The following is a 23,474-nucleotide window of genomic DNA, read 5'->3' on the forward strand; positions in this document are numbered from 1 at the left end:
CTGAGTACTTACTCCTGACTTCTGTTTGTAAGTTACTTAAACCTCCTGACCTTAAAAGTTCAGCATCAACTTGGCACCATTCAGTCAGGGACCAGGCTTGCCATATCCTTTCCATGTCTGTGATACATGTTCTTGTTAAATATAGTTCAACAGATTACTTAACTAAGGTTTCTACGTTGATGTCTAATACCTCTATTTGCACAACCCTGTGGATTTCTGTCGAATTTTGTCCTTTCCTCCATTTCTTTTGTGCTATAAATAACAGGAAGTATAGGCAAGTCTTAGAAATACTTTAGAAACCACAATAAAAACCAAAAGCACATGTATACATATTCATGCTCAATTGGAAGTATTGTGATTTAACAAACATGAGGATGTGTCAAAAACAACGCAGACCAACAAAACCAAGCTTTGTAATCACTGGTATCATGTGTTAGAGGTAAATTATCTGTATCACAAGATAGGGCAAAGTGTCCCCCACTAGCTAACTGTGAATTTAAAGAAGCTTTAGAGAAAGCTTATTAATTGAATTACAGATGCAAGAACTAATAAATGTTTCAGGGGGCCAGGCATTATTGTCCCAGAGAAGCCTGAGTTAATTATTAATACAAGGTGTGGAGTTACAGCTCCCAAAGTGATAGGTGTACAGCACCTCTGGCACTTCTGTGCTGCAGAGGGGATGCATTACAGCTCTTAGAGCTTGTTGCTAATGAATACCATTTGAGTGGATTAATCACATTTTTCAGTAACAGTTCAGGAAAGTTTCAGTCTCTAAGAACTAAAAGCGCAATAAAAAGAAATGTTGACCGTCCAGGACTTTTGTAAGTCTTAGAAGTTTGGCTGAAAACAGACTTCAAAACAAATGTTGGGCACAGATCACTTGAAAAGCAGCTCAGCAATAATAGTGGGCAAATTATATTGTTATTTGATACCCAGCTGGCCTCCAAGACAGCCAGTCTGGCCTCCAGGACTGTCAATATATCCACAGTAAGAGAGATTAAATACTGATTGATGGGATTACAAAGAATCCAACAAAAGATGAAAAATTTCCACCATCTCACACATGTATCTCATATATCTTTGGGTTTGTAGGCTTATAAAATTTCTTATTTCCAATTCATTTATCTTGATAGGCAGTTTAAGTCCTGTAATAAAATGAATTATGCTAGAAAAATACTGAAAAATCACCATAATGTATTCTGTCCTGATCTGCTATGTGATCTGCTATGATGCAGTGACCACATCAGTGGAAAAGGAAAGCACATCAACGTGTTGGAGCTAGTCCAAAGGAGAACCACCAGGTTGCTCTTAGAGTAACTTGGTTAGAAGGATGGAGCCAGCTTCCTATGAGGAAAGTCTGAGAGAACTGGGTTTGCAGAGCCTGAAAAACAAAATGTTTCAAGGTGACCAAATTACAGCCTTCTAGTACCTGAAGAGGACTTGCAAAAAAGGGGAGGGACTTCTTATGAGAGGCTGTAGTGATGGGTCATGGGGGAAAGTCTTCCAACTGAGTTAGAATAAGTTTGTATTAGATATTAGGAAGAAATTCTTTATTGTGAAGATGGTAAAGTGTTGTCACAGGTTGTCTAGAGAAGTTATGGATGCCCTATTCCTGGAAGTATTTGTGAGCAGGCTGGATGGGGCTCAGAGCAACCTAGTCTAGGGAAAGGTGTCCCTTCCAATGGCAGGTGGGTTGGAGTAAGTTTAATTTTAATGGCCCTTCCAACTCAAACTGTTCTATTATTCTGAGCAAAGAACAGATTCTGCACTGCACTGGTTTTTCTAGGGGAAAAAATATAGTTCTCCCATCTTTCTTTATGACATGTGCTTAATTGGAAGCCCTTCAAAAAGCCTAAACTTGATGTTTTACTATTTTTTTTTATGTAACTTGTTATTTCACTTGTTTTGATAGTGTACTAACTGTCTTGTGGTGTAACTTTAGAGAACAAGTTGGCACATCTCTGGGTTCAAGCGCTCAGTTCTCTAATTATATGTTACCATAATAAGCATTGCTGTTGGATACAAACTGTTCAGTTACTAATGGAATTTGTGCTTTTGTAGCACAGAATTTTGTCTATCTAAAGCGCCATGAGCACTAATAAGGGAAGTGAGATGAGTATACCAGAGGCAAGCAAGTATTTAAGCACTTCTCTTTTCTTCATATTGGTGCAAAACTCCATCAGAAAAATGTACAAACAAGCATGAGGTTCCCAAAATCCAGACTTAATCTGTGATAGCTTTCCCTGAAGGGTTTTCCAGATTGCAACAGCTGAAGCTCTGGCCCATTAGTTTGTTTGGGTTTTTTTTCAGTGCCTTCTTCTAATCAAAAAACCACAGAATCATAGAATGGTCGAGGTCGGGAGAGACCTTTAAGGGACTTTAAGTGCAACCGTCAACCCAGCACTATCACTGTAAACCCAAAACCACTAAACCGCATCACCAAACACCAGTTCCAGATGCCTCTTGAACATTTCCAGGGATGGTGACTCCACCACCTCCCTGGCACGTCCTATTCCAAAGCATGACCACCTTAACAGCAAAAAAGCTTTTTCTAGTATCTAATCTGGCTCTCCCTTGTCTCAGCCTGAGGCCATTTCCTCTTGTCCTCTCATTGCAGGCACTGTAGCAGATTCAGGCCCCGACTCACCTCAGCCCCTTACGTGGAGCTGCAAAAAGCAATGAGGTCCCCCCTGAGCCTCCTCTTCTTGAGACTAAACAACCCCAGCTCCCTCAGCTGTCCCTCATAGAGATGTTCTCCAGTCCTTTTGGGAGCCTCGTTGCCCTTGGCTGGACAGGCCCCAGCCCCTCAGTGTCACTTTTAAAGTGAGGGGCCCAGAACTGAGCACAGCCTTGAGGTGAGGCCTCCCCAGTGCCCGGTGCCGGGGCTCAATCCCTGCCCTCGTCCCGCCGGCTGCGCTGTTCTGGGCACAGGCCAGGGTGGCACCGGCCTCCTTGGCCACTGGGCACACTCTGGCTCATGTTCAAACAGCAGCCCCCAGGTTCCTTCCCGAAGATCAGCTCTCGAGCTGCCTCACCCCAAGACTGTAGCACTGCACAGGGGCTGCTGCAACCCCAGTGCAAGACACAGCACTTGGCCTTGTTGAACTTCCTGCAGTTGTCCTCAGCCCACTGATTGAGCCTGTCCCTCTGCAGAGCCTTCCTGCCCTCAAGCAGACCAACACCCCCACTCAACTTGATATCATCTGCAAATTTAATGAGGGTACAGTCAATTCCCATGCCCAGATCATCAATAAAAATGTTAGACAATAGTGACCCCAAAACACAGCTGTGGGGAGCACCATTAGTGACCGGCCATCAGTTGGATTTAGCTCCACTCACCACCACTCTCAGGGCCCAGAAAACCAGCTAGTTTTTACCCTAGTGCACACATCCAAGCCAGTTTTTCTGGAAGGATGCTTTGGGAGACTTTGCCAAATGCTTTATTGAAGCCTAGATAGATTACATCCTTCATATAGTAAGAGGGTCACTTTTTCATAGAAAGTGATCAGTTTGGCCAGCCACAACCCACCTTTTCATCAATCCATGCCATCTGGGCTTGATCTCCTGGTTGTCCTGCATAACAGCACTCAGGAAAATGTTTTCCATAAATTGCCAGGAACTGAGGTTAGGCTGACAGGCCTGTAGTTCCCTAGATCATCCTTCTGATCCTTCTTGTAGACTAGTGTTACATGTGCTGATTTCTAGTCAGCTGAAACTTCTTCAATTAACCAGGACTGCTGGCAGGTGACTGAATGTGTTTTGGTTCTGTCACTAGTTGTCTTATTCCTGTGGAGTGGATCCCACCAGAACACATAGACTTGTGCACATCTAATTGGCATAGCAGGACACTAACCATCTCCTCCTGGATTGTTGCAGTGTCACTCATTTCCCCATCACCAACTTCCTGCTCAAGGAGTTGGCTATCATAAGGAAAACTGGTTTTGATACTAATGACTGAGACAAAGGCATTAAGTACCTCTGCCTTCCTCTCACTCCCTGTCAGTACACTACCCTTCACATTCAACAAGCAATGGAGATACTCTTTGACCTTCCATTTACTTCAAATCTTTATAGAAAAATTTTATTGTCTTTAAAAGTAGAGGCCAATCAGATCCTAGTAAGGCTTTTGCTGTTCTCCCTACATGAACTTGTGGCATCCTGGTAGACCTCCCAGGTTATTTGTCCCTCCTTCCAGAAAAAATAGATTCTCTTTTTTTCCTGAGATCAGGCCTAATATTAACCAGGCTGGCCTTTTCCCTAATGACTTGTCTTCCTGCATATGGGGACAGCCTGTTTCTGAATATTTAACAATTTCATTTTTAAAGCATATCCCTGCTTCCTGGACTCCTTTGCCATTTAGGACTGACTCCCAAGGGTCTCTGTCAATCAGTCAACCAATTAGTTCACTCCTCTCTAAATTTCAGTCTCACAAGTAATAATTAATGATAATTTTCACCTGGTGGTTCTTCAGGTAATTTTAAGCTGACCTGAGTAGGCAATGTCAAGAAGAAATGTCACAAGTTCTCGTCTCCCATAGAAAAGTTAGAGCAACAATACTCACAAACCATGTAAATCAGTAGAAGGAAAATACTAGAACAAGAAAACTCTTCTGAAGGTGAATATTTGTCTTAGAAATGACAAAATGTCTGGACTCTAGGCACACTCTATACTCAGCAGCACAGACCAGTGTGTCCCCAGCCCACAAGTCTATTGCTTAGGGCCTAGGAGAGTGGGGATGCTGTTGTAACATCTTTTCACTCCTCTGCATGTGTTTTTCCTCTCTTTTTTCACATCTCCAGACAAGTAAAGATCTGACCACGATGTGTCAAGGTGAGCTTAGAGTCTGACGGTATCAATACAGCTCAACTTGAAACTGCAGAGGGACACTGTATCAGAGCAGTATCCTCATCAAGTCACCATTCTTCAGAGAATAATCATGGGCTGTTTGAAATGCATCTTTTTAGACACAGGGATGTAAATTAGAAGTTAGAGTTGGTCTAAATTGCCAGTGTAGTTCTATTAAGAATGCCATTTCTGCAATGAGCACGCAACCATTTTTCAACAGAAGGCATCCTCTGCAGAGTAACTAGTTCTACATCTGTGCTCTAAAATGATTGTTCATTCATGCATTTTTCCAAAGAATGAAGGTAAACATTTAACATTTTCCAAAGTAATCACTAGAGTTAATCATAAATCATCTTTCCCACCATATACAGTTTAAGCCATGAAAAATTTTTCCTTTGAAAACGCTTAAACAACATTTTTAATTGTAAAAAATGCCTTGTTCTCTTATAACCACAAATTTCATTGGAAATTAAATCTTTCTCCCAAAATTGTTTGTTTTGACAACACTTCTTTAAAAAAAAATATTTAAAATTAAAAGTCCCAACTGATGTTAATATTAACCATTCAAAATAATATAAAAAAGTATTTTTTGGTCTTGTTTTGTCATGTACAGGAGTATTACTGGATAGCACTTTTCTTCCACTTTTGAAAATAAAGATGTTAATATGGAACAAACATGGATGTGGGGGTTGACTTATACAATTACATAACATTTATCATAAGGCTGAGAAGAAACCTCCAATGAAGCATCTCTCAATTGTGAAAGCTGGAAGATTTCCAGAAATAGGGCAATTTGCTCTTCTACCTATAAGGAGATAGTTTGGTTTTTTCACCACAAATCACACAATATTCTAAATCCTTCACAGAGAAAGAAGCAGATGACAGGAGGAAATGCTTACTACTAACAATGTTTCACCAAGAGTTTCAAGAGCCAGAAACACTAACACAAGGTTATTCAAAAGTCACATAATTGTTTTAAAAGTTTAAGGCACTTACAGTCAGCATGTGTCCATTTTTCTTACATACAAGAACAAAGCCAATAATGCCAATCTATTTAGACTAATGATTCTGTTATGAATCTTAAATTACTTGCTACATAGATTCATTAAAATATGCTGATACTGTTGTAACTGTAATCATAATAGAGTGCCCATTTATAAGATAAAAATTTTGCTTCAAGTAGCATAAAAACTCCAGGTCTTGTCTTGCAACTCAGTTGAACTTAGGCTCCAAATAAACGATTACAAAAGCAGGAGGTCTAGAAAATACACTCTATAACTGTATTTTGGTATGTATATCCTGGGATCAGAAAATAATTAAATGGTTTAGGCTGTAAGGAATCATAGATCACGTATTTCCAGACCCTCTGCCGTGAGCAGAAAACCTCTTACTAGGCCAGGTTGAGCAGAGCTCCATCCAGCTTGTCCTTGGACACTTCCCAAATGGGGGATCCACAGCTTCTCTGGGCAGCTTCATCCAGTGTCCCTCCACCCTCACTATAGAGAATATCTTCCCTAGAGAATATTTTCCATATATATAGTCTGAAACTAAATTCTGTAAGTTTTTATTACCATTTTTCTTTAAGGTTTTATTCTTTCTTGTCCAATTACCACATCTTATAAAAATCTGTTCCCATCTTTCTTAAAATCCTCCTTTAAGTATGGAAAGGCTGCTGTAAGCTGTCTCCAGGGCCTTCTCTTCTCCAGGCTGAACAACCCAACCCTCATAGCTGTGTTCATAGGAAAGATGTTCCAGTCTCCTGACTATTTCTGTGGCCCTCCTCTGGACCTGTTCAAGCAGGTTCATGCCTTTCCTGTACTGAGGACCCCACATTCCAGGTGGGGTCTCATTAGAGTGGTTTAGAGGAGCAGAACCCCTTCCCTCATCCTTCTGGCCACACTGCTTTGGGTTTGGTTTGCTGGGCTGCAAACCCATGTTGTAGGCTTTCCTTTGACTTTCCATGCACCAGCACACCCAAGTCCTCCAAAGGGCTGTCCAAGCAGACATTGACCACCAACTCCCTAGGTGTGACCTAGGGAGCTGGTCAGACAAATTCAGACAATTTCTTAGAAACCTTACAGTCCACACATTTAATCCATATCTTTAAAATTTAGGGAGAGGGATTTTGTGGAGTATTCTGTCAAAGACCTTACAGAAGTGTAGTAGCTGAATGACATCCACACCCCCTCCTTTGTCCACTGATGTAGTAACTTCATCACAGAAGGTTTGCTGGTTTGTTCAGGCAGTTCCTTCCCTGGTGAAGAGGTGTTTATTGTCTCAAATCACCTCCCCATCCTCCAAGAGCCTTAGCAGAGTTTCTAGGAGGATTTTTTCTGTGAATTATTGTATTAATAGAGTGTTTCCTCCAATATCAGTGCTCACAACCAGAAGTATAGAGGAAAAAATTACTTCTGTGCCAACTTTCCTTACTAGATATCCCAAGGCCCAGAAGCGTCTCTTGATCATCCTTGAGTTACATGTTGCAGCATCATCACTGCCCACATGGAAAAGCAATAATGGACAATAGTCTCAGGGACATACCAAGTCATGAAGTTTCCTTGGAATTGCTATGAATTATGGGATAGAAGAATGACTGTAAAAATAGAAGCTTTCTCCATAGGAAGACTATAAACAAATGTTAAGTTTATGTACATGGGGATCCTTCAGTGTAGACTGTCCAAAACCTAATCTGCTCATTTATATTTTGTGAAAATTCTCTTACCTTCACAATTCTACTCTACATCTCCTCGATACTGTTTCCTTTTACCTAGTTTGATTCTTTTCACTACCTCTTTGCAAGTTTATCCTTTTCAAAATTACCTTACCTTCTAAAAGGATAAATCTATAGACTTTCCACACCATATTTCACATCTGTGATTTCTCTTAATATTAAAAACTCTCTGCAGGACAGACCATCCTTTCTCTGCTAGATATGTTTTGTTGGTGTCTTGGTATTGCTGCAGCAAATTAGTTATCAAAAACAGGGGAGCATAGCATTTTTGTGAAAAGAATAAAATTCTCTCTATTTACTCAGTTCCTGTGCTTGGTGGAAATTTAAATGTAAAGAAATACTTCATTATTCCCTTCCAAGTAAATATAGTGATAGGTATGCTAGGGCAAAATACAGTTTTCTATGTGGCATAAATAAAAATACATGAAAGTACAAGTTCTGCTTCCAAAGAGTTTGCTTTTCCATTAGGTAAATTTTTTTCCTTTCTTTAAAGTCAGATTAGGGATAAAAATCCTCTCCTTTCTCTCTAGCAATCTTGAGGTAATCCTGCAGTTTCATAATTTTTCTGAGAGATATTAATGAGCTATTAATCTCACCAATGGAAGAATTCATCAACATCAACCTAACTGAAAAAAAAGGAAAAGATTTGCACTGGGTTGTAATGGAAATTCTGAAAACAAAAAGCTTAGCTTTCCATATTTGATTTCGGTTCTACTGGGACAAGAAAGCAGTGATCTGCAGCACCATTTACCTCCACTTACAGTGAGCATACCTCCTAGGGAAGAGAGATTAGATGTGGTCTGAAGTTAATTTTGCGAGTAGGTACAGAACTAAAGTGAAAATTCAGAAAAACAGTGCAGAACAAGACAAAAAACATTCCTTATGGAAATCAAACCGTACTTCAAGACAGACAATTTCTTTTTCATCTTCCATGGCTTGTTTCGTAGCGTGGCAATCAGTTTCTTTTTTTCTTCTACTTCTTCTTTCAGCTTGGCCAATTCCTCCTCTGTAATTGGCTCCTCCTCAGATTCAGAATCAGAGCTTCAAACAAAAGCAGGAACAAAAAACATCACCAAAACTCAGGCAGGACAGATGTTTTCACAGAAAAACATACTTTTTGTTAATTTCTGTTAAATCTGAGGCTATAATAATGCTTTCACACTTGCACAGAAGGGAGGACACCCTTCCTTTAGACTTGTTATTAGTTTTAATATGAAAGGCACAGCCTGCATACAAAATGCAGAGCTGGGGGACAGTGAGCAGCACTCTTGAGGTAAAATCTGACAGTCACTTATTGTTTCTCATGGTCAAGTGAGAATGCTCTAACTACAGCCATAAAAGCAAACTCCTTCACCTCAGTATGTCACAGTAGAGATAAATGACAGCCCATGCACTGACCAAGATGATAATATTTCATAGATGGGAAAAAATTCAAAGCCGCATTTCAGCAAGCATTCAAGGAAAGGAGGTGCAATTGTAATGGCATCTCTAGGTATGTTGTGTCTGTGATCTGAACTTATTATCCATATATCAGTTTGTTGTATCTTTGCAAAGAATTGCTGATTAAAACAATATTCACATGTCTAAATTCTGCATAGATACCCTTTCTTTGAGCAATCTTGCATCTCATCTAATGGCATTTAGCAATTCATTGGCAACAAGTGTTTCCTCTTTTTGTGCAAGTGAACAGAAAAATTATAAAAAGGAAATAAATAGACTAAATTTCTGTCCTAAAAACCTGACAGTGACAACTACCACTAAGTGATCTCTTGATGACAGCACTTTGATGCATTTCTGTCTGTTCTTGTTGTGCTTTCTTTAGCTTCTTTTGTTGATTTGCTTGCCTGTTTCTTTGACTTATGAATGTTTAAAACTGTACTGAAGATTTTTTGGGGGTTTTTTTAATGGTTTTTTGGCTTGATTGGAAAAAAATTAATTCTGACTTTGTCAAACAAGTAGTTTTCAGGCTCTTTTGCTCATACTTCACCTTTCTGAGAATTTGATATCCAAGATATGAGAACTGAATTATTCATTACCTAATGTATAGGTTCTATCTCCTGAAAAATTTAACAATTATAAAACTTTTCCTCTACCAAAACAGGTAACACAAGGTCTTTTAGAGATCTAAATGGCATAAATGACTCAAGAGTTTACCAGCAAGAATACTTGAAGGATTCAAAATAAACAAATAAAATCAAAATACTTTTTGAAACACAGAAAAATACAAGTTTGTTATTGGTCATCTGCCTATGGTCTTCATTAATTTTACTTAATTATAGGTAAAGATTAGGGGATGAGCTGAAAACTTTCAGACACACAGAAGTTAGCAAAGGAAAGAAAGAGGCTTCCACAGCTATGGGTCACCTTGCCCTTAAAGGTTAAAATCCTATTGATTATCGTAGAGCCATAGAATGACAGAATGGTTTGGGTTGGAAGGAACCTCAAAAATTCTCTCTCTCTAACCCTCTCTGCCATTTGCAAGTATGCCCACTAGATGAGGTTGCTCGGGACCCCATCCAGTCTGGCCTTGAACACTCCCCAGCTGTGGAGCACCCACGGCTTCTCTGAGCAACTTGATCCAGTGCTACACCACACTCTGAGTAAAGAATTTCTTCCTAACATCTAATATAAATATGTTCCCTTTCAGTTTAAAACCTTTGACCCCTGTTCTGTCACTGTCTGGCCATATTAAATTTCTTTCTCCCTCTTTTTCATTAGCTCCCCTAAGGCAGATCTCCCCAGAACCTTCTCTTCTCTAGGGTGAACAATTGCAATTCTCTCAGCCTGTCCTGTAGGAGAGGTACTCTAACCCTCTGAGCATCATTGTGGCTCGTACAGAATAGACTGTCACCTTAGAAAGTTGTACCCATCAGTCTTACCATGTTGAGCTTTACACGGCAAAAGACAGTATCACAGAAAGCTTGAAGCTACATGAAGAAAAACTGCTACTGAGAACCACAGCTATTTACTGGCATACCAGTATTGTGAAGAGCAAGTTAAGAATGGCAAGAAAACTGAAGTCAAATGGAAAAGGGTTAAAAAGTGATTTATGCATAAAATTTTGAGAGAAAATGCAAAGAGAGTCATGTTTTCATGAAGAACAGAGGGGTTAAAAGTCGGATTTGAGAGAGCTCAGAATCCATTGTCAAAATCAGCTGTTCTCCATTTTACTAAGCGGAGTGATGTGCCTGACATTAAACATGTCCTTTGATGGAAGATTGCTGGGTTATGCAAAGCTGGAATTTGCTGGTTTACAACGCTGCAGTGAGAGAGTGGGAAACATGAAGGCTTTGTGCTAATGTAGTGAGCTTACTGAGAAAAGGAAGCTTAACAGAACACAAGAGGTCAAGTCAGGATAACGTAGGCTTTGTGCCCTTTGCCAGCTACTGCTTTGTTTGTCTTTACAAACATGTCTCATCTTCCATTCTTCACTTTCCTTTGGAACCAGAAAAATAATTAAAAAATCCAAATTCCAGAGTTTCTTTAAGAAATCAGTATTTTCTAGTGTGTTTACATAATGCAGCCAAACTTGGTGGAGTAACAGCAGAGTTTTCCTTCAGCTCAAGTGGTGGAACACCATGTTATTCAAGTCAAGAAACCAAAATTTTGTCTTCAGCATTAAAAAGTCTTAGCCTTTCATGAAAGGTTTTTATTCACGTGTTTGAAGGTCAGAAGAGTTCATTGTGACCAGGCTAACATAAAGCATCAAGTGTCAATAAATATCTTGACATAAAGACCCCATCCTCCTTGGCTCCAATTCAATATGCCAATTCAATACACATCTAAGTCAGTAGAGTTCTTGAAATCAAGTGCTTCTTCTAAGCTGAACACACAACAAATTTCTTCATTCTAGTTTGGTTTTATGGCCTTATTGTACATCTCTATTTTGGTTTTAGTTTTATCTCCTCTTTATGGATGTAATCTACTTTTCTCATGATTTCTGTGTATAGCATTAAAAATTAGGATGAAAATGTTTTCTTTGAGTTAGGATGTTACATGATAAGACTGGTAAGACTTTGAGAGTATAGCATGACAATTTAATAAATTTTACTAAATTTGAAATCTTTCTAGTTTTTTTGTGTAAATTCTATTTATACAGATAATCCCGATAGCATTGCCTGTCAGTTAATACTATTCAGTTAGTAAAAAGAAGTAGTGTCTTGATCTTCCATGTACCTCCAAGCTTTTGCAGAAGTTTTATACTCTCAAGTGAACTTAATAAAAGTCAATTTACTCACAGACAGAGCTATGCAGTAGGAAGAATATGATCCCATTCTGTTTTTTTTTTATGTGACAGCACAAAGTTTCTAAAATCAATCAGAGAAAATGAAACAAAGCAGTAAAGAACTAAACCATTTTTTAACCCATGAACATCTCCAACCCTCACAGTGACATTAAAGGAACAAGTTATCATTGATATTTTGGTGTTGATGATTACAAACAGGGTAAAGCAGGCTCTCCTCACACCCTCAATAACAGGCAACAATCAGCCTCATCAACAACCATTAACATCTAAGAACAGAAGATTTAAAACTCACTGAGAAAGAACTCCTTTGATCATGGCATTACCCTGGGAAACTCACTACCACAAATTAACCAAGACTGGAATATTTAAGTTTTGAAAAAACAAAACAACTAAACCAGAAAACCAATGCACAGTTCTTCTAGAAGTCCCTTATGTCCTTTATGTAGAATAAGCAGTGCATGAAGAGGTTTTCCTGATTTAAATGAAAAGTACAGAGGGGCAAAAGGGCAACTGCAGCAGATTCTGTTGACTTGTACTGTGATCTCACCAAAATGGGGCATGTTGCTAGAGTTTAGCAAAAGCCACCATGACGGTGGTAAATACCATATTATCTCTCTGCCAGATAGTTCCACTTTTCATTTAGGGAAAATTTTCTTGTGTTTTCTTTCTCAACTCCTGATTTCACTGTTTTCCTGCTATTTCATGCTGAAACACTTTGGCAATTAAAAAACTGCATCAGCAAGGTCTATGCTTAAGCAGTATAGAGAATTTGTTAATTAAAAAACTGCATCAGCAAGGTCTAGGCTTAAGCAGTATAGAGAATTTGTTGTGATAGGTCCTCCCAGACTTGCTAGAGTGGCTGTATTTCTTCTGTACTGCCAACCTTACTTTCCATTCTGCAGTCTTACAAACCCTTTATCTCAATCACAGCCAAACTGATCACCAGCCTGCTATCCTTCATTCTTACACTATTCTGTTTTTTTCTTTTGAAAATATTTTAAAATATTCTTATTATTCTTCAATCTTTTCAGAAGCTCCTGTAAGTCTAAAAATACAATACTCTTAAGTTATCTTTGAGAGCGTCCTCAGTATTTCCTCAAATGTTGTTAGGCTTAATAATTTAAGATCAAGGCAGCAATTTCAAGTTATTTAGCCCAAAATTATGTATTTTAATATTTAAAACTTTGGAAGACAATGAAAAACATTATGCCATTGCTCAGTTTTCTATTTTCAGTGGCCTTTTTAAATTAACACTGAGTAAATGTTTACAATGAAGACAAAAATAAGCAAAGGAACATAGGTTTACACAGTCAGAGCTGCTGCTCTGTGAGTACAGAAAACTGCACACAGGAGTATAATTGCCATCACAGTGAAGAGCCAGCAGAAAGAAAAATTTTAGGGCTTCTCATTCTCATTGGGAAGGGAAATTAAGTAGAAAGGTATGGAAATGGGATCACGGACAAATTAATACAACAGCATATCTTACTGTATATTTTCCTTTTAGTCCTGCTGTGCTCTCCAGTGATGCCTCTGGGAACAGAAACAGCTGTAACAAGTGATGACTGAGGAATGGGAGTTTCTCTCCCCCATCATTGAGATAGCTCCATTTGCTCCCTTATATGTGACTCCCGGGGTTGCTTCCTTTCAAAAGCACAAGGGACAAGGAGCAAGGGAATGCTAGGATGGCAGAGAAATAGAAATGTTTTTCTGAAGGGCTCCCTGTCACTGGAGTCTTATAAAGACCCCAAGTTGCATTAGATACTTTGGAAAATTGAAAAGTGACATTTCAGAGGAAGTGAGTGGGAGACAGATTGGAAAATCCCATTTTAGTTTTTGGTTCCAGGTTCTTGAAATTTGGGCACTGATCTCAAAGAGCTGGCTCAAAACTGGCTGGGAAACAAAAATATGATCTTCTGAGAAGTATCAAGATTTTAGTTCTATACTAGAAATAAAACTTGGCTTTCTGGGAAGGTAATCAGCTTGGAGTTTGTGGCATTTTAGTTTTGCAAAAAGAAAAAAGCGGGGCAGATCTCACCACTTTCTACCACCTCTACCACTTTCTCTTCTCCTCTGACATTTTCACTCCCTTTCTCTAGAAAGCAGCTCATATACTTGGAATATAACTAGATATGACTTTCCAGAAAGTTTCCATTTCACTCAGCTGTCATTTCTTCATTGCAGGACAAAATATTTCTGTCCAGCTCCAATTTGACTGTCACAAGTGAGGGAGTCATATTGACTCTTGGTATTTCTCAGCTATAAGAGAAAACAGGTTTTATGTAGGACAACTATAGTTTTATTATAAGGAAAACAAAATTAATTACCCTGATCCTGACTTCTTTTTGTCTTTTTTCTTCTTGTTGGCCTTCTCTTTTTTCCCTTTTTTATCAGACTTTTTGTCCCCTTTCTTCTCATTTTTACCTTTCCCACTTTTACCCCCTTTCTCATCTTCATCTTCGTCATCATCTTCCTTGGATTTCTGATTTGCTTGATTCTTCTTGGCTTTTGCAGGTTCCATATCAGAATCACTGGCCTCATTTCCAGCTGCTCGTCCTCGTCTACGGCTTCTGTGCCGGCGAGGCCCAGCTCTCCTCATCCCACCTTCATCATCATCATCATCTTCATCACCATGCCTGTCTCTCCCTCTGGCATGTGCTCTTCTGGGTCTTGGTGTTGCTCTCTTCTTCCCTTTATCTGTGATTGATTAAAAAACATAAAAGCACATGGGAGGAGGGTGTATGTTAGAAGGAGACCTTTCCTCCTCCTTCATTCTTAGTAATAATCAGAAAACATCTGTGTCCAGCCTCAAAGTAATCCAGGTCACTGACCTGTTCCTTTGGCATTTTCTTCATTCTCAACTGCACTGCCTTCTTGATTGTCATCACTGCCATCTGTCAAGTGAAAAAAAGAAGGCCAGTGGATATGAAGGGTAGATCAATCATTAGAAATTCAGGGGTTTCAAGAAATTCTTGGCAACTACTGTTTTGTACCTCTTTACAATATTTTATGAACCCAGCCTTTCGGAAATATGGCAAACAATTTTCAAGAGGTAAGATGAAGACAGAAAAACCAGTTACACTTCCCTTCAGCACTCAAATAAGTACACCTCAAAGGGACACTGGGAAGAACTCTTGCTGAAATTAAAGAACTTGCTGAAATTGAAAAATACTAAAAGAATAATTTTCTGATTTGACTGGAGGGCATGAAGCTCCAGACTTGCAGCATAGCTGAAGAGTCTGTTCCTAAAGAAAGAGGAGGTTCCAGCAATCAAATCTCTAAGTACAGGGAGAAAATTTGGTCAGCTCATTTCTACGTTCTACCACATACAAGTTCTATTCTACCACTCTACCACACAAGGTGTTTTTAACATTGAAGGCTTTAGAGGGATAGTCTATTTTTAGAAAATTGTATTGTTTCTCCTTAAAAACATCTTGCTTAATTTTTCATTCTCAATCATTCTCCATAAGCTCTAAGCTCAATGAGAGACAATGTCGATGCTACCTGTCAATAAGCAGAAAATTATCCACTTCATTTTCCTGGTACACTTTGAAGCTGTGATCATGGATTTATAGAGAATAAACTTAATAATAAAAATACTCTCATATGTACTATATCCATCACAATATCTAATTAATATCTAAATAATGTTCTTTGAATACATTGGTATGAATATATCATTTAACTTGTAAGTAATCTGAAACTGCTTCTGAAACTGCTACTGATATTCCCTAGGAAAGATTCTTCAGAAGAAACATCTGAGAAGGCAAGTTCTAATGAGTCCTTCTGAGGTATTTTTGAGCTTGTGTGTGTGGCTAAACACTTTAGACACTTTGGTGGTATTTAAAGAAATAGGTGGTAGTAGGAAATTACTGAGAAGACTAACAGTGATTACCATGAAACAGTAGAAGTAGCTAGTAGTTGTCCCACTCCTATATAATCTGTATGTTCCATGTATATATTGTCCAGTTTCCCCTCTGGAGAGGTGATAGGTGCTGATCCTTATGGTAGCGTTTTTTAGGTAAGAAACTGCAGTATCTTCCTTTTTCAATCATCTCTAACATCTCTGAATTTTTCTTTATATTCTTTCTTCACACATTCCCTGGTCACCCAGTTTCTCTTATAAAATTTAGTAAACCACTACCAATTAATTGAAAATTTATACACAAATTGATTTATTTAGGGACTGCTGTGGCTAACTTCTTGACTTTGCCTAGTATCAAAGAAAAGGAGTATGTCAGGCTGCAAACAAGAAGGAGTCCAGGGTCTTCTTTCGCTATATGCAGTAACAGGCAAAGTTTTTTTAACCTGAATTTAAATGGCATATTAAAACTGAGTCTAACTTCCCTACACAAAATATCTAATTTTAATTAACACTTTCTATCAGTCTAACAGCATCTGCACCATAATTTTTAAATTTATGCAAAAATATTGTCATTGGATATCATCATTGGAATGTGACTATAAGTGCTCCTTTGTTCTGCCTGGACACATGCCTTCTGCTGCTGACAGTAACAGGATCTCTGTTGATAAAGACCATTGTGCTGCTATTGAAAGCTTGCAAAGATGAGGACAAGCACCTCTAAAGAGATACTTCACATGAAACGGTAGGGCACTGCCTATTATCAAAACAGATGCTGTGGCTGATCTCCTACGGCAAAACAAGAATTCCCAGGAAAGAAATTTATTGGTTGCACAGTGGCCTCAGTGCACCCTGACGAGCCCATACAACAAGCAAACAAATGGAAGTTTATCATATATACTGAAAAATGCATCAGCAGTGAAGCCTACCAAGCTTGAGTAGTTGTCATATTGACATAACGATGAAAGTGACAAGGAATTGTGAGACACAGAGACTTAAACTTAAGTCTCTTAACTTCTGCTTAAAGGTAGAAGATATTGCTGGAATCTGTTTAATTCTAGTAGCATAAGGATAGCAAATTCACTACACTGAAAATTTGAGATAAAATTCTAAGGTAATTTACAGATTTCAGAGTGCTTGGAAAAAGCATTGAAAACACTGCTATGGGTGAGTGTATCTGAATATGAAGTTTTCTATGCTAATAGGTTTTATTCATCTGAATTATCAGGCACTTGAGTAATAAAGGATAATTTTTTAAAAAATAAGGAAAAAGCCAAAAAATCAAACAGAAACAGATATTGCCATAAAACAAACCTAGAAAGCATGACCAGTGATTACATGGGGCTATCAGCTAGAAATGGGTATTATAGACATGCCCAGCAAGCACTAGTGCACCTTCAAAATTTCTGTCTGCAAAGATTTAAAATTATATCTCCAAATTGGACTTCATATGGAAACGAAGCATGTCAGCATGAAGACTGTTCAAGGTGTACCCTTCTCACTCTGGCACATCTTTAAAAAAAGACACCTCTTCCAGGTCATAGGTACACGCAGAGAGCATTTTGCTGAAGCTCAAGGTAGAACTAAGAGTTATTGTGACAGCGCTGATAGCAGTTGGTGCTGTGTAGAAGAGAAAAATATCTCTGAGGAGAAGGAATGGAAGAGCTTTGTCAGCCCTGAGAACTGTGCTGAACCACATATATGTATGGGTTCATGAAAGCTACACAGCCACCCCTCACTGCTCCCACATTGCAGCTACCCCATGTACTTCAGACAAGCTGCATGAACAGCTTTTGTGTCTGATTGTTTTGTACTTATTATTGAAAGACCAGTGTTGATAATTAGCTGGGTACTTGAGTAATAAGGTAAAAACTATTATTGTTATTGTTGTTGTTGTTACTGTTGTTATTGTTATTATTATTAGTAGTAGTAGTATTATTAGTATTATTAGTATTATTATTATTATACTATGTCAGGTCATAAACTCCATTATACTTTTCAAAGAGGAAAGGAACAGGCTACGCAGCTCACAATGCAGCAATTGTACACAACTAGTGTTTGTGTAAAAGCCTGTTCAAATGAATTACCAGAGAAGCATTTCTACAATGTTCAAACACAGATAACGCTTTTGATGACACTATGTCTAAATGCAGTTTAGTACTTAATTTAGATGTGCTGCTGTAAGCCACAACATAGACAAACAGTAGAGTTCATTCCTCAGGCACTGTCTTTTGATCCTATGGGGAGTCAAAATGCTTTTTTTTTATACTTCGCTTTGTAAAATTGCAGTATTCGTTGCAGGAAAAAAATCCTCACTATATGAGAAATTTGTAAACTAATCTTGAGAATTTTTAAACAGATCATGTGATCCCACTTATGAAAAGTTCAGTGAGTCCTCTTGTAAAAACAACTAAGTGTCACAAAAGCACTGTCTAGAATTACCAATTTTTCCAGAAAAGGGTTGATAGAACTCCTTATCTTCACAGTGTTAATATTCATAGGCTAATAGCAGGCTTTGACTCAGCTAACTTGAGTTAGTCTGACTCAGAGCAAAAGCTCAACTGCTACACCTTTCAGGATACATCATCTTGTCCTAAAGACTGTATACTTGCATATGGATCTTTAAGTATATTTGAAGATATAATCCATAACTCCTTGTAATCCAATCACATTTTTATTTTTTTTCCAAGTAGTTTAAGGGAAACTTTCTCATCTTTCTAGATTAAGGGCAGTGATAGTGTAATCTAAGTAAGCTATCGTTTTACCTCAAGTCTTATTTAGACTATAGCCATAAATAAGACTGCAAGACTTAAAGAAGGTGTCCTGAATATGGGCTCAGACCAACCTGCAAGTCACAGACACAAGGCAGAATATCAGACAGCTCAGGGAGAGGGCTCTAAACATTGACACGTTGGCTGCTGAGGAAAGTAAGGGCAGGAAAAAATGCATAACACTTGAATCTTTGTTCTATGGTGTCTGTTTAGCAGATCATGAGAATAGTTTTCCCCTTACCTTGATTTCCCAAGTTGTTTTTATACCTTCTATCAGAAGCTATTACCCAGATTTCATGCTTTGAATTTTTTTAAACTTATTCTACACTGACATTGTTTTATGGACTTTTCACTGTGAGAGGGATAATAATTCTTGAAACTAACTCATAGAACATGGCCCACTCTTGTAATATCTGTGCTCCCACTACTACTGCGTAAAGCTGACTGCTGCTAAGCAATTCTGCATTTTGGTGCTGCAAAAAACTCAGTGGAATGCAAAGTAACATGTATATCAAAAATGCTGCCTGACTTTTTTTGTATATATTATAAAAACATATTTCTACTTAATTAAGTGTCAAGACAATGAAATAGATCATCTGCCAACAGAGACCTGTAAGCAACTACTGCGTTTGTCTCTGAACTGGACCATGTCCTTTAAGTGCTGGAAAGACATCAGCCTATGTAGATGGTAAACTTAGTGTTCAACAAGAGGAAATGTCAGAAATTCAAGACTGCATTAGACAACAAATGCCTGGCAAGTACTAGTCAAAAAAGGGTAGTGTTATGTAACACTCATTTCTATATATTTACATACATTTCTATATCATTCTTTCTAATCATGCTTATATGAGAGTATCTCACAACAAATATCACTGCAAGTAACAATAAATATCACTGGAAGTAACACCTGTGAAATACACCAGAAATAATATATCACAATCACAGGAAGTCTATTGGAAAAGTGAATTAGGGAAGGCTTCAACATGTAAGATTTGTGACCATAACACTAGAGACCCCATCCTCTTAGTGTCTTTCCAGACTTTGGGAAGAACACCTTGGCTCACTTGGGCACAAAAGAGAGATTGAAACACAGAAATCTCAAATAAGAATTACATTTATAGAGCAACCATAACACTCAGTATTTCAGACTATGCTTTATTTCTCCTCTGTTTTTTCCCAGTGTCACAAATTTTACTTCCAATGAACAAACATAACAATCACACAACATAACTCAAAAAATGCATCCTGACCAGCAATAGCTATGAATTTGTAAAGTAAAATAATAATCATTATTCAGTCACACACAAACTGGCTAATATATTGCCTGTTTTTTCCATCAAAATTGGCAATATCATAAACACCAAAGTAGGTAGAATATTTATGCTTCAATGTCATAAGAACACCAGAGTCTTGGAAGACTTACTGGTCTTAATGTACAATGTTGTGCCCTGCAGGCCTATATACCTGAATTGTTTCCAGAAATTTTCTCTGGACAATGAGCTTTCCCTCTGCAGGAAAGAAAATTTGTCCACCTAATATTTGAAATGTTTTAAATCAGTGTTTGAAAACTACAACTGGAGACCACAGGGAGCAAATGAAATCCATTCAATTCACATCCATAAATAGCTCATTTCTTCTCCATTTGTAAGAAAAAATTACTGATTTTCTACTGAAAGGCCAGAGACTGAGCTCACATAGGTCATGTTGACACTGTAGCTAGTACAGTATACATCACCTGATTGCGCTCTCTTTCTTCCCAGCTTCCTGCTGGGCTGTACTTTCACATGGCAAGGTTTGATAGCTGTCTCTCAGTCTGAGGGTCAGGACTTCTTCTAGGCTAATCCTCCCCTCGGGGTTAAACGAGTTGTTTATTGCATTATTTCAGTGCAAGGATTCTAAAATCTGATATTATTGTTATAAAGACAGATTAATGAGAAGCCCCTCAGTATTTCACCCCCTTCAGGGATGTGTGTAAAAGTTTCCAGGCTTCTGTATCTCACTTCATCTCTGTGTTCTCCAGGCCTCTGTTCCTCACTTCATCTCTGTGTTCTCCTATCTGTGCCCTACAAAGGTCTAACCTTGGGCTGCTTCTCCTTATCCAAGGCTAACGAGCTGACCAGCTCACCAGCTTGCAGGACACATTGGCTACTGTAGTAAAACAAGACGCAGCATTTGCACTTGGTCTTCATCACACAAAGAGGCAGTGGTGGGCAATTTTCCATTTTCCTTCCAGGCTTTACTGCAAGAATTAGGATCAGAATATTAAGTGTTCAGTGCACCCTGAGGAAAAAAGACTGAGACTCCAATAAACCGTACCAATCTGGCCTTTTCCGGTTCTGAAATGGGATTTATTTAGCTCATTGTCATTCACTTATAGTGCTCTTAAAATGGGAAGAACACATATGTATATGGAGAAAAGAGTTTATACGCAAGTTACAAATGAAGGGTTCTTAGTGGATATGAAGTCAATTGTATTTTTTATTATTCATGAGAAGAAAAGTCTTTTAAGGTTGATAACTAGAGCTGACCAGCTCACCACATATACTTTTTACTATATTTAGAGGGTAATAGGTACTTTCCAACTGCTCCCTTTTGAAAATCCACTATGAAGATTTTTGACCTAGGTTGTCTTTTCCTGTATGAGATGCCAGGAACAATGAATTCACATTCATTATCTCATCATAATGAGTTCATGAATATGAGTTCATGAGTTCAATCATAATAATAATACATATCCTACTATCTTAGATTTTACAGCAGACATGCTGTGAAACATGGAGAATTACCAAATCAAGAATGGTTTCACTAGAGATAAAGATACCATAAAGCAAAAATACATTATTTGAAACTGTTGCAAGAATATTCCTTGAGACTCTCTGCAGTGATGACATAAAACCTCCTATAAAGAAACTGCAACTAGATCAGCTCCTGAGCTCTGTGCTGTATAGCTCCAGCCCCTGGACTTTTTAACTTAGGAGTGGAGTGAGAACTACACTCTGGAAGTGTCTCATGGTTACTTTTAATGGAGGTTCAGCTTTTCATATGTTCTGAAATCATAATACAGTCCTAAGCTTACCCACATGATCTCATCTCCAAATACACACACAACTGTCATTGCTAGGTTTTACTGTACATTATATGTACAAGATAAATTTCCATGGAAAATCAAGAAGTGTCAAGGAGTGATCATGATTCAGCAATAAAAATCTTCAACTTCTCCAGATAAAAAGTGTACAGTATTGGCTTGCTATGGGAATGATACCCTCTATAATTCAAATGAATAATACAATCACCAAATCAATACAAGCCAATTCAATCAGGTATTTTCAAGTAAAATGCAGTTCTTTATGGCAAACTTAGAGACTTGTTAGTCATAAAATTTGTTCATTATAAATTCTTATAAAAATGTGTATGTTCTATGGTCACGCTCATAAGGTTTCTTATGGAGATAAACATTCTTTTTAAGCCATTAAGCATTTTGCCTATGGTGCATTAAATTCTGTGATTCTCTCATGTTAAAATGAGTTCCATTAGCATATACTGCTTGAAAATTAAATTGGTCAGTAAAGGGTGCTGTAGAAAAAAAAATGAGGTGGAGAAAAATAAGAGGATCTCAGACAATAAAAGGAAAGCAAATAAGATGAAATTTTAAAATGAACTGCTTTCTATACGCTGTCAAAATGCTCAGCAGTCCCTTCTGATGTTTTCTATTGATGCAGAATGTATTTTATTAATATTGAGTGTTACAATTATGGATTAAAAATCTAGGAAGCACTGTTTAGTAATAACAGCTCTGGTACTTAGCAAGACCTAAAGAATAAGTCCCTTATTTTTACCCATGCTGAAGACAAGAAACAAATTTCTCCATGCTGAAGACAAGAAACATCATGCATACAATAGAGAACCTTGCTTTAGAAAGAGTAGCACTGCTCATGAGAACTGAGAACATTTTCTCATATTAGATTTGCCTTGCACATCACCAGAACAAGACATTAGGCATTATTATCCTACAAAAGACATTTTTTAGATCCAGAATAGTGCAGTATTAATATAGAAATACTGTTAATCTGACTCTGTAGAATGTTTGACGTTTCATAATAAATATAGAAAACAGTAAGAAAAAGAGGCAATTTTTATGCACCTTACAGAAGCCACAAAGTAACACTGTTTTCTTAGTATTTCCTACAAACTACATGTTAGTATAAGACAAGTAACAGGGCTGTAGTCACAATCTTTTGATTTACTAATTAGTGGAAAGAAACACTATCATGCTACAACTAGTCAACTTTCAAATAAAACACATTTCTGAACAAAAGATAATGAATTGTGACTAACAAGATTTTATATTAAAAAGAAGTAGAAGAAAACAGAATTTTCACACTATTGAGCTACATGCAGAAAATGAATATGTTCTTAAGTTGCATAATGATATTTGCAATTACCGTTTCCTTCTGCTGACTTGTCCTGTTTAGTCATTGTGATGTTTCACAGGGCTGCTGCAGGTGCTGGATATACAGAAGAGAGTCTGAAGGTTGGGTGGTTCAAGATGAAGCATTCCACATCATCATCCTGCCTGTCATTGAACGGGTGGCGCTGGTGAAGTTTCACTCACTGAAATATAAGAAGATAATTTCGTAAGTGATAAATCTTTCATGAGTGTTTAGTTTACTATTTAGGTTTGGCATACTAGGATTAAAAGAGTCAAAGAAGTTATTAATTTTCTTTATTCTTATTGCTGAAAAAGCTCTTCTGCAATGTACTTACCTATGACAAACACAGGTTTAAGTGCTTAAGTGCCTTACTGAGGAAGGAGGTTGCACAGTGTCCACATGAATATGCTCTCATGCTCTATTCAGATCTACAGTTCTGTGCATGGAGAAAATTACATAGAATATTCTTCTGTCACAAAAGTCAGATTTTAACAAAGACGTGCTTAAATTGAATAGCTTTAATAGAATAGCCTGACACTGATTTAAAAAATCTTAGCAAAATAAGGTAGATTCTGACTTATCTGCTGGTTTG

At 37.9% G+C, this 23,474-nt stretch overlaps 1 protein-coding gene across 1 annotated transcript in view; it reads right to left on the minus strand.

Annotated features, from left to right (window-relative positions):
• TMC1 (transmembrane channel like 1) overlaps positions 1-22,928 on the minus strand; it is a 55,335-nt gene extending 32,407 nt beyond the window's left edge. The window contains exons 1-4 of the mRNA XM_058824111.1: positions 22,895-22,928; positions 14,651-14,713; positions 14,147-14,516; positions 8,477-8,617 (exon numbers count right to left, since the gene is read on the minus strand). Of these exons, the coding sequence (XP_058680094.1) occupies positions 8,477-8,617; positions 14,147-14,516; positions 14,651-14,713; positions 22,895-22,928 (608 nt within the window). The remainder of the gene's footprint in view (positions 1-8,476; positions 8,618-14,146; positions 14,517-14,650; positions 14,714-22,894) is intronic.
• Between the last annotated feature and the right edge of the window lie 546 nt (positions 22,929-23,474).

The sequence above is a fragment of the Ammospiza caudacuta genome, chromosome Z (assembly GCF_027887145.1).
Source record: "Ammospiza caudacuta isolate bAmmCau1 chromosome Z, bAmmCau1.pri, whole genome shotgun sequence".
Classification (NCBI taxonomy): Eukaryota; Metazoa; Chordata; class Aves; order Passeriformes; family Passerellidae; genus Ammospiza; species Ammospiza caudacuta.